This window comes from Entelurus aequoreus, linkage group LG19 (assembly GCF_033978785.1).
Source record: "Entelurus aequoreus isolate RoL-2023_Sb linkage group LG19, RoL_Eaeq_v1.1, whole genome shotgun sequence".
Taxonomy (NCBI): domain Eukaryota; kingdom Metazoa; phylum Chordata; class Actinopteri; order Syngnathiformes; family Syngnathidae; genus Entelurus; species Entelurus aequoreus.
The window spans coordinates 22,462,221-22,479,089 of NC_084749.1; the positions used below are offsets into that span (position 1 = coordinate 22,462,221).

A 16,869-nucleotide genomic window follows, 5' to 3' on the forward strand; every position below is an offset into this window, starting at 1 on the left:
GAATAGGGCCCAGGGGGGCGGTAGATAACAGCCAGGTGGAGAGGCAGCGGTGTGACAAACCTCAAAGTGAGCACCTCAAACGAGTTATATTTACTATTTAGGTTAGGTGTAAAATTATAGTTTTCATTGTATATTAGTGCGACACCCCCTCCCCTTTTAAGAGGTCGGGCAACATGTGCATTGGTATAGTTAAGAGGAGATGCCTCATTTAGCGCAAAAAAATCGTCTGGTTTGAGCCAGGTCTCGGCGAGACCAACGACGTCAAGTTTGTTGTCTCTAATGACCTCATTAACTAATAACGTTTTGGAAGATAATGATCTTATGTTTAAAAAGCCCATATTATAGGAAGTGGGCTGTTTTGAGGATTGTTTGTTGAAATTATCCGAAGTAGCAATATTAATAATGTTGCGTTTATTATGCGTAGTGCACTTTAAATAGTTTTGACCATATCTAGGAATTGATACGACGGGAATTGTCCGATTGTTTGCTAGATGTTGCGATAAACTGAACGCATCATAGTTAGCCACCTCAGTACATTGCATGTCTGCCTCTGACACGGTCACAAAAGAAAAAACATTATGTGAGTTGTGTTTTATTCTAAGAGAATTGCTATGTGTGCAGGGATTATCCAGCCTGGCGCCGGCTATTTCTAGTTTAAATGGCTTCTTACCCGGAGACTCCCCGCTTCTTTGGTTAGCTTTTCCCTTTGTTGTTAGCCCCGCTCGGCATCCCCGCTTCTGCTTCCGCTCACACCGCTTACGTCGTCTCCATTGGCGGTCACCGCTAGCACTTGACTCCGCTGCTACAAAGGCCGCTCGATGTAGCCCGCGAAGTATTCCCATGCTAGCGAGGAGGTCCACCGTACATGCATCTTTCAGTCTATAACGACCCGATCCATCCACATCCAGAATTGTCTGTCGGTCGTATGTGATCGCAGAGTGTTCACGCTTTGAGCCAGCCATGAAATTGACAGAAATGACGGGTGTTATAGGTATTAAAATATATATATATATATATACATATACACACATATACATATATACACATATACATATATACATATATATTTATACATATATACATGGACATATACATAGACATCATCGGCGGTCACTCGTGGTCGAGTATGACTGTCCTCCTTCCTGGTCCTTGTGGGTCTTCAGGTGGGCGTAGAGGCCGATTCTGGACCCGATTATTCTGGGGCAATGTGGACAAGGGAATGTAGTGGTGGTGGGCTTGGGTTGGGCCTGCTTGGTGGATGCTCTCTCCTTTCTTAGTCTGCGCTTGTCTTGTGCAGCATGGCGGAGGTCGTCATTATATTGCGCGGCACCCTCACGGACAAGGTTTCTCCACATCGTCCTGTCTGTTGCCTTGACTTCCCAAGACTTAAGGTCTATGTGACACTTTGTCAGGTTTGCTTTGATGTTATCCTTGAATCTCTTCTTTTGACCTCCCGGGGCCCGTTTCCCTTCAACAAGCTGTGAATAAAGAACTTGTTCTGGGAGGCGAGAGTCAGGCATGCGGACTACATGGCCAGTCCATCTAAGTTGGTTTTGGGCAATCGTGGCAGTGATGGTGGGCAAGCCAGCCTCCTCCAGGACGCTGGTGTTGGTGCGTCGGTCCTCCCAGATGATCCTGAGGATTTTTCTGAGACATCGATGATGGTAGGTCTCGAGTGCCTTTAAGTGCCTGCTGTAGGTGGTCCAGGCTTCTGACCCATACAGAAGGGTGGGGAGCACGACTGCTTTGTAGACCAGGATTTTGGTCTTTGCTTGGAGGTCACGGTTCTCGAAGACTCGCTTCCTCAGCCTCGAGAAGGCCCCACTGGCACAGCTGAGGCGGTGGTGAATTTCATCGTCAATGACAGCTTTAGATGACAGGAGGCTCCCGAGATATTGGAAGTGGTCCACATTTTCCAGTCGGATTTTGTCAATTGAGAGGTTTGGGGGCAGGACAGGCGCACTACAGTTTGGTGGTAATTGGTGGAGGATTTGGGTTTTCTTTATATTGATGGCAAGACCAAGCTGTTTGTATGCCTTCGCAAAAGCAGACAGAGTGCACTGTAGGTCCTCTTCTGAGAGGGCTACGAGGGCATTATCGTCTGCATACTGCAGCTCCATGATGGATATGGTGGTGGTTTGACCTTTAGCCCTGAAACGGTTGATGTTGAGGAGTTGACCGTCGGTTCTGTACATTATTTTGACTCCCTGGGGCAGATGTATGTTTGTGAGATGGAGGATAGCAGCAACAAAGATGGAAAATAGTGTTGGAGCGATGACACATCCCTGTTTTACACCTGTGTCTACCCTAAAGGGTTCCGTTTCATCTCCACTGCCACTGAGCACTGTGGCTGACATGTTATCATGCAGTAGTCTCAGTACCCGGATGTATTTGTCTGGGCAGCCAATCTTGGACAGAACCAGCCAAAGGGCCTGACGGTTAACCGAGTCGAAGGCTTTGGTGAGGTCTATGAAGGCCATGTATAATGATTGGTTTTGTTCCCGGCATTTTTCTTGCAGTTGTCGTGCGATGAAAATCTTGTCTGTGGTGCCTCTGCTTGGGCGAAATCCACTCTGAGACTCAGGAAGCACGCTTTCTGACAGGGGGGTGAGTCTGTTGGCCAAAACCCGAGCGAGGGCTTTCCCTATGGTGGACAGGAGAGAGATGCCACGGTAATTCCCACAGTCTGCCTTGTCTCCTTTCTTAAATATGGAGACAATTAGGGCATCTCTGAGCTGTGCAGGGATTTCCTCTTCTTCCCATATTTTGAGAAGCAGGGCATGGATGTGCTTGGTAAGAGCGGGTCCGCCTTTCTTCAGGACCTCTGCTGGAATGCCGTCGGGCCCAGCAGCCTTGTTGTTCCTCATCTTTCCAATGGCATCCTGCAGCTCATCCAAGGTAGGTGGTTCTCCCATGCTTTCATCTGTGGGTTGTTGTGAGAGTTGGTCAAGAGCCTCCATCTCAGGTATAGTGTCCCTGTTTAAGAGGTCCTCATAGTGTTCTTTCCACCTGTTTGAAATTGTGTCCTTGTCCTTCAGCAGCAGCAGACCATCCTTTGAGCGAAGGGGTGTTAGGCAGCGGTGGCTGGCACCATACACCACTCTTGTGGCATCGAAGAAGCCTCTCGTGTCTCCAGAGTCAGCAAGCTGCTCGATCTCCAGAGCCTTCTTTGTCCACCACTGGTTCTTCAGTTTCCTAACCTGTGTTTGGACAGCTGCCTTCGCTTTGGCGTGGGCTACTCTTTTCACTTTGCAGTGGATGTCGTTTTGCCAAGTGATGAAAGCTTGCCGCTTGTTGTCAATTAGTTGCAGGATCTCAGTGTCGTTCTCATCAAACCAGTCTTGATGTTTTCGCTTTTTGAGACCAAGGATATTTTTGCAGGATTTCATTATGGCAGTCGAAAGTGTGCTCCAGTGTGTTTCCGTATTATCTGGGTACTGTTTGGGCAACGCTGCGCTAAAGGCCTCCTGCAGCTGTTGTTGGTAGGTGGTGTCACTCAACAGCTCGATGTTAATTCTTGGCCGGCACTGTCTTTTCTGCATCCGTCTTTTCCGCATTAAGGGGATGGACATGATGGAGCGAATGAGGCGGTGGTCGGTCCAGCAGTCGTCTGCACTGGTCATTGCTCTGGTGTTTAGGACGTCGCAACGGTCTTTAGAGCGGACAATGACATAGTCAATGAGATGCCACAGTTTGGAGCGAGGGTGCATCCATGATGTTTTGAACTTGGTTTTCTGACGGAAAAGTGTGTTAGTGATAACCAGGTTGTGCTCCGAGCACTTAGTTAGCAGTAGTGTGCCATTAGAGTTTGTATTTCCGACCCCTTCTCTCCCCAGCGTACCCCTCCATAGGTGGTGGTTTCGTCCCACTCTGGCGTTGAAGTCTCCGAGCAGGATTAACTTGTCCTCCTTGGGGACTTCAGATAGAACTTTGTCCAGGTCAGCATAAAAGGCCTCCTTAACTTCATCCTGTGCATCAAGGGTTGGTGCATAGGCACTAACGACCGTGGCCATATGACTGCTAGCAAGCATAAGGCGTAAGGTCATTAGGCGCTCGTTGATGCCCACAGGAAGTTCATGGAGGTGGTTGATGAGGCAGTTCTTAATAGCAAAACCCACACCGTGGATTCGTGGCTCATTTGCAGGCTTTCCTTTCCAAAAGAAAGTATATCCGCCTTTTTCTTCCTTCAGCTGCCCTTCGTCGGCCAGTCGGGTCTCGGAGAGTGCTGCGATGTCGATCTGGAACTTCCTTAGCTCTCTGGAGATGATGGCAGTTCGCCTTTCAGTCGATCGCTGGCTTGGTTGTCCGTGAGGGTTCGCACGTTCCAGGCTCCAATGTGTAGTTTTTGTTTTCTTTGTTTCTGACCGCGTGGTGGTGATCCCTCTGGATGCGGTATTCCAGACAGGATGTTGCGAGGCAGGCTATTATTGGGGTACCTTTTCTAACCCCCTCCCCTACTGGGGTGAGCAGAGTGGATCCTGAATAGGGCTGCTCAGTCATGGGTGCAGCTGCCAAAAAGCTCTTCTGCCTCAGTCCATGAGCTTAACGACTGAATCTAACACCCACCGCCTGTGTGCCAGGTTGTGGCTAGGGACTGCCAGACTTCACTGTCCTGCCCCCGTTACCACTTCCCGGTCGCCAAAGGACTTTGAAGTATCCGGGATGTAAAATGGATGGGTTCCCATTCGGGAGGACGCCTGCGCGTGACGTCTTTTAGCGTGGGGAGACTGATGCGCCTGCAGCCACCACACGGTCCTTGGCAGAGAGGGGCCTTGATCCAGTGGCATGGATCCATGACGACTAGAGACCACCCTCTGTTGCAGCCTTCATCCGCCTTCATTGCCGTTGTGACATGCAGTGTCATCCTCCGCCACTTCCACCGTTGAGGTCTTATATCTATTTAACCCATAGATGGGGCAGTGGTTGGCGGACGTCAGGGCGTGTCCACACACTGGTGGGCCTGCACGCCTCGCCTCTGGGGCCCACTGCTGCTCCGAGATCCCCTACAGTTTAGCCTGTGTCCGCAAAGACGCAGTTTACCGTGTGTGGCCACGAGGAGGCACCCCAGGGGTCTTGGTGGTGGAGAGGCTTTGTACCAGCAGGAGGAGACTTACGCACTCGGCTCCTCTTTTCACCCACCCAGGGGCTAGCTGGCGGCGATAGCTGTAAGCAGAGAGTAGCAAGCAGGGGCAGCATGCAGCATGCACTAACTACAAGCACTTCTGCCACAAATCTAACGCACCCTGTGCGCGAGCACTCACACACATAGACATAGACATATACATATATACACACACATATATATATATATATATATATATATATATATATATATATATATATATATATATATATATATATATATATATATATATATATATATATATATATATATATATATATATATATATATATATATATATATATATATATATATATATACAAACCCCGTTTCCATATGAGTTGGGAAATTGTGTTAGATGTAAATATAAACGGAATACAATGATTTGCAAATCATTTTCAACCCATATTCAGTTGAATATGCTACAAAGACAACATATTTGATGTTCAAACTCATAAACATTTTTTTGTGTGCAAATAATCATTAACTTTAGAATTTGATGCCAGCAACACGTGACAAAGAAGTTGGAAAAGGTGGCAATAAATACTGATAAAGTTGAAGAATGCTCATCAAACACTTATTTGGAACATCCCACAGGTGAACATGCAAATTGGGAACAGGTGGGTGCCATGATTGGGTATAAAAGTAGATTCAATGAAATGCTCAGTCATTCACAAACAAGGATGGAGCGAGGGTCACTACTTTGTCAACAAATGCGTGAGCAAATTGTTGAACAGTTTAAGAAATTTAGGAATTTAGGGATTTCACCATTTACGGTCCGTAATATCATCAAAGGGTTCAGAGAATCTGGAGAAATAACTGAACGTGAGCAGCTAAGCCCGTGACCTTCGATCCCTAAGGCTGTACTGCATCAACAAGCGACATCAGTGTGTAAAGGATATCACCACATGGGCTCAGGAACACTTCAGAAACCCACTGTCAGTAACTACAGTTGGTCGCTACATCTGTAAGTGCAAGTTAAAACTCTACTATGCAAGGCGAAATCCGTTTATCAACAACACCCAGAAATGCCGTCAGCTTCGCTGGGCCTGAGCTCATCTAAGATGGACAGATACAAAGTGGAAAAGTGTTCTGTGGTCTGACGAGTCCACATTTCAAATTGTTTTTGGAAACTGTGGACGTCGTGTCCTCCGGACCAAAGAGGAAAAGAACCATCCGGATTGTTATAGGCGCAAAGTTGAAAAGCCAGCATCTGTGATGGTATGGGGGTGTATTAGTGCCCAAGACATGGGTAACTTACACATCTGTGAAGGCGTCATTAATGCTGAAAGGTCCATACAGGTTTTTGAGCAACATATGTTGCCATCCAAGCAACGTTACCATGGACGCCCCTGCTTATTTCAGCATGACAATGTCAAGCCACGTGTTACATCAACGTGGCTTCATATTAAGAGTGCGGGTACTAGACTGGCCTGCCTGTAGTCCAGACCTGTCTCCCATTGAAAATGTGTGGCGCATTATGAAGCCTAAAATACCACAATGGAGACCCCCGGACTTTTGAACAACTTAAGCTGTACATCAAGCAAGAATGGGAAAGAATTCCACCTGAGAAGCTTAAAAAATGTGTCTCCTCAGTTCCCAAACGTTTACTGAGTGTTGTTAAAAGGAAAGGCCATGTAACACAGTGGTGAACATGCCTTTTCCCAACTACCTTGGCACGTGTTGCAGCCATGAAATTCTAAGTTAATTATTATTTGCTAAAAAAAATAAAGTTCATGAGTTTGAACATCAAATATGTTGTCTTTGTAGTGCATTCAATTGAATATGGGTTGAAAAGGATTTGAAAATCATTGTATTCCGTTTATATTTACATCTAACACAATTTCCCAACTCATATGGAAACGGGGTTTGTGTGTGTATATGTATATATATATATATATATATATATATATATATATATATATATATATATATATATATATATATATATATATATATATATATATATATATATATAGCGCGGCCCCCAGCCAAATTGTTTTACCCCAATGCGGCCTCGTAGTCTAAAAGTTTGGGGACCCCTGCTATAGACGGTTATACTTCCTGTTTAAAGGGGAACTGCACTTTTTTAAAAATTTTGCCTAGGAGTGACAAGAAGACAACATTTTAGTTTTTTTCGCTATCTAACATATAAAAAATAGGCTCGTTCTCGGTGGCTAGCAATGCAGCTCATTGGAGCAATCATTTTCTACCTCTAAATCGCTTTAAAAATGCATTCAAAAACCACCAACAATACTTCTTTTACATTCCCTAACCTGAATAATAACCAAGCTGTAGCGACATTGTTATTGTAAGAGCGAACACTGAGGACCTCTTTTTCTAGCATATTAGCACATCGGCGTGCTACGGTATTAGCCCTAAAGCAAGCTTCTACGTCAACACGAAACGCGTTTGAGTTTGTAATGCACATTACAAGGCGATAAGACACCAATCTGTACTGACTGAAAAACACAAACAATCATTTTACAGTATCTGTAAAGTATTAGCCCATATCTCATGTTTTGTTTTGTCTCTAGCCAGACAGTGTATGTACTATAGTGTATGGTGATGGGCTGCATGTGTTATGAACAATAATATAGTGATTTACTCAAGTGTTTTTCAACCTTTTTTGAGGCGAGGCACATTTTTCTCATTAAAAAATCCGGAGGCACACCACCAGCAGAAAACGTTAAAAAATGAAACTCCACCAGGTCGTCGTGCCTTATTTTGAGTTTGTTGGTGTTTTCCTGTGTGTAGTGTTTTAGTTCTTGTCTTGCGCTGTCATTTTGGTGGCCCTTCCTGTTTTGGTGGTGTTTTCCTGTAGCAGTTTCATGTCTTCCTTTGAGCGCTATCCCGCACACCTGGTTTGGGTTAGCAAGCAAGACTATTTACATTGTTGCTATCCTTCTTTGTGTGGACATTGTTGATTGTCATGTCAAGAACGGATGTACTTTGTGGACGTTGTAAGTTTTTGCTGTCGTCCAGCATTCTGTTTCTGTTTACTTTGTAGCCAGTTCAGTTTTACTTTCGTTTTGCATAGCCATTGCCTTTCCCTTTTGTTAATTTTTGGTTCAAGCATTACATACCTTTTTACCTGCACACTGCCTCCCGATGTGGTCTGCATATTGGGATCACAATAAACCATCCTCGTCTCACCCGACACATTCCGACTTTTACAAAGCAATTAACTACCTGCTGCCACCTACTGACATGGAGTATTACGTGGTTACCCTGCCGAGTTTTACACAGCACAGACACTAAGCAACGGCACATTATTTGCAGATTATAATTATTGATTTGCAAAAAATATTTTTTGGACCAATTAGGTGAAGTTGCATAATTTCCCACGGCACACCAGACAATATCTCACGGCACACTACTGTGCCGCGGCACAGTGGTTGAAAAGCACTGATTTACTCGATGGCCGGGGACGTTTCCAGTTGATTTGAGCACTCCAATAATTCGGCACAGCTTGGCTCAAAAGTTCCAGATTTGCAGAGTGACCAAATAGAACCGACTTCACTCTCTCGGCTTCCATCTGCTCCAACTTTTCACCCTCTTCTTCGTGCTCGCTTCTATAAGCAGCAGTTCATCCGCCGTTTGTATATTCGGCTTCAGAAAGATAAGGTTGTGAATCCTCAATTGTGCAAAAATAGTCGTCTTCATTGTCTGTTACCAAGTCTGCCATGATTACAACACACACATGCGTTTTGTATCCGGAAGTAGGAACACACCGTAGATGCCGGAAGTCAGGTGTGTGCTGCAAAGGAAACGAAAATAAATGTGCAAGAAAAGAAAGTCCCGCTATTGATTAAAATGATCAAAATACAGTAAAATATTGTACATATTACATATTGTTATGAACGTGTCCGTTACTACATTATATATAGACTTGCAGCGTGTATACAAAACGTTAGAGGGTTTTGAAGTTGTTTTAGAGGGCTTTCAAGACTACAACGGTGGCTCCCAATAGCTGCATATTGGAAAGCATTTTTTATCATCATTAACCCCCCCCCCAAAAAAAAGATGTGGGTTCTTGTTTCTCATAGTGATTGTGAACGATAAGCTAATTCTAAAAAAAAAAGGGCCGTTTCCCTTTTCGGTTTAAGTCATGAAACAGAAAGTACATTAACCCGCAGCACCTGCGGTGAGTGAACTAATTCAAAAGTTGGCGCCATAACACAAGCATACTTTTTCAGTGTCTGTTGGTGTAATATGAAATGTATTTGTTGAATACAAAACATTATGTCCATAAATTATCCGCACCGTTTTTTATAAGCCGCAGGGTTTAAAGTAGGGCTGTGAATCTTTGGGTGTCCCACGATTCGATTCAATATCGATTCTTGGGGTCACGAGTCGATTCAAAATCGATTTTTTTTCAATTCAACACGATTCTCGATTCAAAAACGATTTTTTTCCCGATTCAAAAGGATTCTCTATTCATTCAATACATAGGATTTCAGCAGGATCTACCCCAGTCTGCTGACATGGAAGCAGAGTAGTAGATTTTGGTAAAAAGCTTTTATAATTGTAAAGGACAATGTTTTATCAACTGATTGCAATAATGTATATTTGTTTTAACTATTAAATGAACCAAAAATATGACTTATTTTATCTTTGTGAAAATATTGGACACAGTGTGTTGCCAAGCTTATGAGATGCGATGCAAGTGTAAGCCACTGTGACACTATTGTTCATTTTTTAAATTTTTTATAAATGTCTAATGATAATGTCAATGAGGGATTTTTAATCACTGCTATGTTGAAATTGTAACTAATATTGATACTGTTGTTGATAATATTCATTTTTGTTTCACTACTTTTGGTTTGTTCTGTGTCGTGTTTGTGTCTCCTCTCAATTGCTCTGTTTATTGCAGTTCTGAGTGTTGCTGGGTCGGGTTTGGTTTTGGAATTGGATTGCATTGTTATGGTATTGCTATGTATTGTTTTGTTGGATTGATTAATTAAAAAAAAAAAAAAAAAAACACAACAAAATTTTTTTATTAAAAAAAAACAAAAAGATTTTTTAAAAATGAGAATCGATTCTGAATCGCACAACGTGGGAATCGCGATTCGAATTTGAATCGATTTTTTCCCCACACCCCTAGTTTAAAGCATTGGAAAAAAGTAGCGGGTTAAAGTCTCTTGTGATGTACCCAAAGGTAGCAGGGATGGGCCCCTGCTTCCTTTAAACCCCTTGATAATAAACGGCTTGGGTTACATTACTTTTATACATTACTGGCCAGACTGGAAGCTGATACTTGGGAATTAATGTCAGGGTCGTGGTTAGGAGTTTTTACACGAGGGCCTACAGTGGACAGGTTCATTCAGCCAAATAGATCCTGGATCGTGAAAGAAGGCACAAACATGTCTAGGATATTTGCTTTGCCTCTATGGCGGATATGCACCGGAAAATAGATTTGAGAGACCTCCCAGAGTGTTGACATTTGGATCTGACGTGTTGTCCTTATCTAAGAGGTTTTTTATAAGTTTTTTTTTACTATCACCACACACCGGTGTCCCCTGGGTCATGGCTGTAACTACCATTGATGACACAGAGGTCATGTCCTCTGTATTGTTTTCAAGTGCAAAAAGAAGATGATATGACTGACTGCAATTATACTTTGTGTAGGAGATTGTGTGCGCTGTACATAACCATGCGGTAGATCATCCTCCCCAATATACGATCTTTGGTCATGCACAGCCTGCTTCAACTCCAGACAACGTAACGCAATGAAGTCCACTTTTACTTTAAACATCATCTAAAACGAAATGTGCTGTCAATGTAACGTTAACATTAAATTATACTGACGTAACTATAGTGTTGGTTTCACGTGAATTGAATTGATGTGGTCGGTATAATACCGTTGCAGACGCGTTTATCCAACTCTGCGCCAACTAAATTGCCACTTGTCATGTCAGTCAGGTGATATCAATGCTGCCACGCCCTAAACCAGCTCTGTTACGCCCGCCCCAGAAAAAAGAAAATATTTTGCAACCCTCATTCTCAACCTATAAATAGTCTCAATTGTCTATAAAATTGTTATAAGTGCACCTCTGCATAACAATGTATCCTTAATTAACATTAAAGAAAACAACAAACCACCCTTCCCTCTTCTCCCACCAGTCACAGTAAGTGTTACATACGTTTGCCATATTCTAGTACGGCATGTTCCCTGAAGTCTCACCATCCCCCAGCCCACCCAGGGGGACCGCCCCACTATTTGAGAAGGACTGCTCTAAAGTAGGGCCTTGTGGTCCCGTTTTGCGCAAAGAAGCGCATGTCAAATGTCAAATACTGAATGACACAACGCTTGATGTAAAATTTTACCGCAAACGTATTCATGTCTTTGGAGGTAGGAGGAAGCCGGAGTACCCGGAAGGAACCCACACAGTCACGGGGAGAACATGCAAACTCCACACAAAAAGACCCTGAGCCCGGGTATCGAACCCGGGACCTTCTTATTGTAAGGCACATGCGCTAACCTCTCGTCCACCGGTCTGCCCGAGGTTGTAGCAAAGTTTATTAGTTCACTCTTTTAATTATATTAAACTTGTTTAGTACGCTCAACTTGAGCATTTTAATTTAAAAAAGCGGACTGTTACAAAATCATGCTGATTGTCGAAGATTTTAGATAACATAACAGGAAAAATGATGTTGCTCAATATAATATTATTCATATGGCCCTGGGATACCCATGATTCAAGCCTTTCAAAGCTCCTCTTGGACCACCAATTTTTGACCTCAGTACTTGTCAAATCCTAGTTACGGCCCTGCTCTGGGTTACCTGTAAATGGATGTTCCTTGGCAGGCGAGGTACAGTGTGTTGTTGGAAGCCAAGGCTGCAACAGGTCCAGGTCCGGCTACATGCGCTGCCACTGTTCTGTGTGCTACACCGCCGAGACCAATCTGAACAAGTCCTTCATGTGTGGAGACGAGGAGCTGGGCTTCCACCCCTGGGGGGACACACATTAATGAGATGAAGCCTTACAAGCATAGTGGCTACTACAGTGGGCATCTATTTAAAAGCTCTTAACGACAAAGTTGTACATCGGCCACTACGTTGGACGCCGTCGCATCATGCCATAAACTGCCAGAGCTGTTGCGAGTGTACCCAAAAACACCCAAGATGGCCGACAGATGTGTAAAAGTGCAGTGCAGGAGACGGATAGGTAGTCATTCCTTCCGTTCTAGGAGATACTTGCAGGTATAAAAAAATGGGGGATATCAAGCAGGTATGTGAGCACCCTTTAAGAAAAAAAAGAGGAAAATTGAAGTGCACGAAGTGCTGCCACGCAAACCCCAAAATACATTTTTGAAAATCAAGACTACATTTCCTGCAATTGGGTGAATTTATACACTATATTTACATCTAGATTTATTCTCATCTACCAGCCTTTTTTGGCGGTCTTTTTGACACTTACATGTCCCACGTAATGTACCACAAAATGTTTTGTTTTTTTAGTAAATAATTTACTAACATTATTATCGTTGGAAATGTAATGTAAAATTATACAACATGCATGCAAAAAAATCAGAAAATGTTTCTCATTTGGCAACTCTATTCTGTAGCCACGCCCCCTCAGGTAATAGACTTTCGATGTTGTGACCTCCGTTTATATCCGTCACGCCAAAAATATAACTTCTCGCTGTCTACTAATAAATACTCTAGAAGTACAACCGGCTCGGAACTAACAGTGTTCGGATTGTAATCATCCAAATATGATTAGCAGCAAAAGTCAACGTTGTGGCGTGATGGCGTGAATTTATTTTCTTTAAAAGAGTCCATATGTAATTGCGCAGCTCTGTAGAGTTCTTGAGTTGGGGCCTGCGGAATGATGCTTCAATAGGCCCCAACTCAAGAACTCTACAGAGCTGAGCAAATACATATGGACTCTTAAAGACAATAAAATTGATCACGCCATTACATGGCGAATTGTCGCATCTAGCTCACCATACAACAGTGCAGCCAAAATATATATATATATTTTTTATTATATACCACCCCAGCATGTCCACATTAAACAAACGCAACGAACTGGTCTCACCATGTCGGCACAGAAGCAAGGCACTACTGTGTAACAATGGCCACACCTCCATATAATGTACCCTATATATGTAACAACCACAGACGCTTCAATAAACTCCCCTGAAGAGCAGGGAAACCTGCGAAACAGGCTAGAAGAGATGAAATAGCCTCTGGGTTTTTTCCTGACTTAATGCATGCATACATGCATGTATGCATACATACATGCATGTATGCATACATACATACATACATATTCATCGTCGGCATCGCAGTCTCGGAAGATCATTGATTTCCTGTGCCTCGGAGTCAGGTCTTGTCGCAGCGTCTCCTGTGGCTGTGTAGGCCACTTCGTGAGAGACATTCCCGGCCGCAGATGTCACATATCCAGACCGGTCCCATAGATGTTGCCGGTGTCGCAGAGCCCTGTTTCTTTCTCTTTGCCCTCTTAGCCTCATGGTGTTGGGCCAGGGTGGTTTCTGACTTGAGCAGCCCGCTGCGGAGGGCCTGCTGCCACTGAAGGCGGTCCTGGGCTGCATCTTCCCAGCTGTCGGGGCTGATGTCAAAAGACTTAAGGTGTTGTTTGCAGACGTCCTTATAACGCAGCTGGGGACGGCCAATCTGCCTCTTGCCAGTTGTGAGTTCAACATAGAGGATGTCCTTTGGGATTCGCCCATCGTCCATCCGCCGGACATGGCCCAGCCAGCGGAGACGTCGCTGCCTCAGTAGGGAGCACATGCTGGGAAGCTGTGCTCTTTCCAGGACTGATTGGTTTGTGATCCTGTCCCTCCAGGTGATGCCCAGTAGACGCTTAAGGCAGCGAAGATGGAAGATGTTTAGCTGCCGCTCTTGGTGGGAGTATAGGGTCCAGGTTTCACTACCGTACAGTAGAGTGCTGGTGACACAGGCTCTGTACACCTGCACCTTAGTGTGGATAGTGAGCTTGCGGTTTTCCCATACTCTCGCTGTAAGCTTCCCAAAAGTTGAGGCAGCTTTTCCGATGCGGCCACTGAGTTCGGCATCGAGTGACAGGTTGTCGGTGATGGTGGAACCGAGGTAGGTGAAGGTGTTTACGACTTCCAGGGTGTAGTTGTTGATGGTGATAGAGGGGGGTGGTTCAGTTCCCTGTCCCATCGTCTTGGTTTTGCTCAGACTGATGGTCAGGCTGAAGTCCTGACAGGCTTTGGTGAACTGGTCCATTAGGGTTTGCAGGTGCTCCTGGGAGTGTGCTACCACTGCTGCGTCGTCAGCAAACAGCATGTCCCGGATGACGAGTGGCCTGACCTTTGTTTTGGCTTTCAGACGGGCATGGTTGAACAGTTTACCGTCTGTCCTTGTGTGAAGGTAGACTCCTTCAGTTGCTGTACCAAATGCTTGGCGCAGGAGGAGGGAAAAGAAGATCCCAAACAGGGTGGGCGCCAGCACGCATCCCTGCTTGACACCACAGCAGATTTTGAAGGGGTCTGATGTGGACCCATCGAACTGGATGGTGCCATGCATGTCGGTGTGAAAGGACTGGAGGATGCAAAGGAGTTTGGGGGGACAGCCTATTCGTTCAACCAGCTGAAAGAGGCCACTCCTGCTCACAAGGTCGAAAGCTTTCGTAAGGTCAATAAATGCCATGTAGAGTGGTTTTCTCTGCTCTCTACACTTCTCCTGCAGCTGTCTCAGAGAGAAAATCATGTCAGTAGTAGACCTTCCTGCTCTGAACCCTGCCTGAGATTCTGGGTATATTTTCTCAGCGAGAACCTGGAGTCTATTCAGTGCAACTCTGGCAAAGAGTTTTCCGGTAGTGCTGAGTAGAGAGATACCACGGTAGTTGTTACAATCACTCCTGTCTCCCTTATTCTTGTACAGGGTTATGATGGTAGCATCCCTCATGTCCTGTGGGACAGCACCTTCACTCCAGCACAGACAGAGGAGCTTGTGAAGTTGGTCGAGGAGAGCAGGCTTTCAACATTTGAGGATTTCAGCTGCGATTCCGTCACTGCCAGGTGATTTACCACATGCTAGGCTGTCAATCGCTTTGCTTAGCTCCTCAGTTGTTGGTTCCATGTCCAGTTCTTCCATTACAGGTTGACACTCAACATGGCGGAGGGCTGCATCGGAGACAGTGTTGTCGCTGGCGTAGAGTTCGGAGTAGTGCTCTACCCAGCGGTCGAGTTGTTTAGAGCGGTCAGTGATGATTTCTCCCAGTGCCGATTTCAGCGGAGCAGTTGTGTGGTGTAATGGTCCAAGCGCCTTTTTGATGCCGTCGTACATGCCTTTGATGTTACCGGAGTCAGCGGCTGATTGGATGTTGCTGCAAAGCTGTAACCAATAGCTGTTAGCACAGCGACGGGAGGCATGTTGCAGTTTCTTCCTTGATGCCCTGAGAGCATGTAGGGTATTGTCACTCAACGTGCATTTGTAGTTGGTAAGGGCGATACGCTTTTCCTCAAGTATCGGTGCCAATACAGATGCGTTGGCTTCGAACCAGTCATTGGACCTTCGCAATCTTTTGCCAAAAACCGTTAGGGCCGTGGTGTGGATGGTGTCTCGTAAGCCTTCCTAGTACTGCTGGGCAGAGCTGCACTGGGGTAGTTGGTGGAGGGATTCCTCTAAGGCACGGTTGAAGGAAGCAGTTTTAGTTGGATCGGCTGCTTTGCTGCAATCCACACGGGGGGGTCCTTTAGGTTTGGCTCTGTAGATAATTTTTGTCTGCAGTTTGACTTTACAGCAGACGAGGGAGTGATCGGTGTCACAGTCTGCACTGTGGAAGGTACGGGTTTGGAGGACACTTCTGAGGTCAGAGCGCAACTAACAACTAATTTGATTATCGATTAATCTGTCGATTATTACTTCGATTGATCGATTAATAATCGGATAAAAGAGACAAACTACATTTCTATCCTTTCCAGTATTTTATTGAAAAAAAACAGCATACTGGCACCATACTTATTTTGATTATTGTTTCTCAGCTGTTTGTAAATGTTGCAGTTTATAAATAAAGGTTTAAAAAAAAACATTTTTAAATAAAAAATAAGTAGCCTCTGCAATGCGCATAGCATAGATCCAACGAATCGATGACTAAATTAAATCGTCAATTATTTTTATAATCGATTTTAATCGATTAGTTGTTGCAGCCCTAATACATATACATATATACACAGTACAGGCCAAAAGTTTAGACACACTTTCTCATTCACAACACAACTGATGGTCCCAACCCCATTGATAAAGCAAGATATTCCACTAATCAACCCTGATAGGGCACACTTGTGAAGTGAAAACCATTTCAGGTGACTACCTCTTGAAGCTCATCGAGAGAATGCCAAGAGTGTGCAAAGCAGTAATCAGAGCAAAGGGTGGCTATTTTGAAGAAACTAGAATATAAAACATGTTTTCAGTTATTTCACCTTTTTTTGTTAAGTACATAACTCCGCATGTGTTCATTCATAGTTTTGATGCCTTCAGTGTCAATCTACAATGTAAAAGTCATGAAAATAAAGAAAACACATTGAATGAGAAGGTGTGTCCAAACTTTTGGCCTGTACTGTTATATATATACTGTATATATATACACATACACACACATACATATATATGTACAGTAGACCCACCTTAACAATGGTTCAAGGTGGAGCCAGTTTGAACTTTGCACAATTTTAGTGTTCTCCATAAACATTTAAAGGCTTCGTCACAAGCCTGAACAAACAGTGAGTGACATATGCATACATGT

The 16,869-nt window shown here is 44.3% G+C and overlaps 1 protein-coding gene across 1 annotated transcript in view; it reads right to left on the reverse strand.

Moving 5' to 3' along the window:
- The window catches only part of LOC133635196 (low-density lipoprotein receptor-related protein 8-like), a 71,218-nt gene that overhangs the window by 27,628 nt on the left and 26,721 nt on the right, over positions 1–16,869 (reverse strand). The window contains exon 6 of the mRNA XM_062028086.1: positions 11,910–12,078. Within this exon, the coding sequence (XP_061884070.1) occupies positions 11,910–12,078 (169 nt within the window). The remainder of the gene's footprint in view (positions 1–11,909; positions 12,079–16,869) is intronic.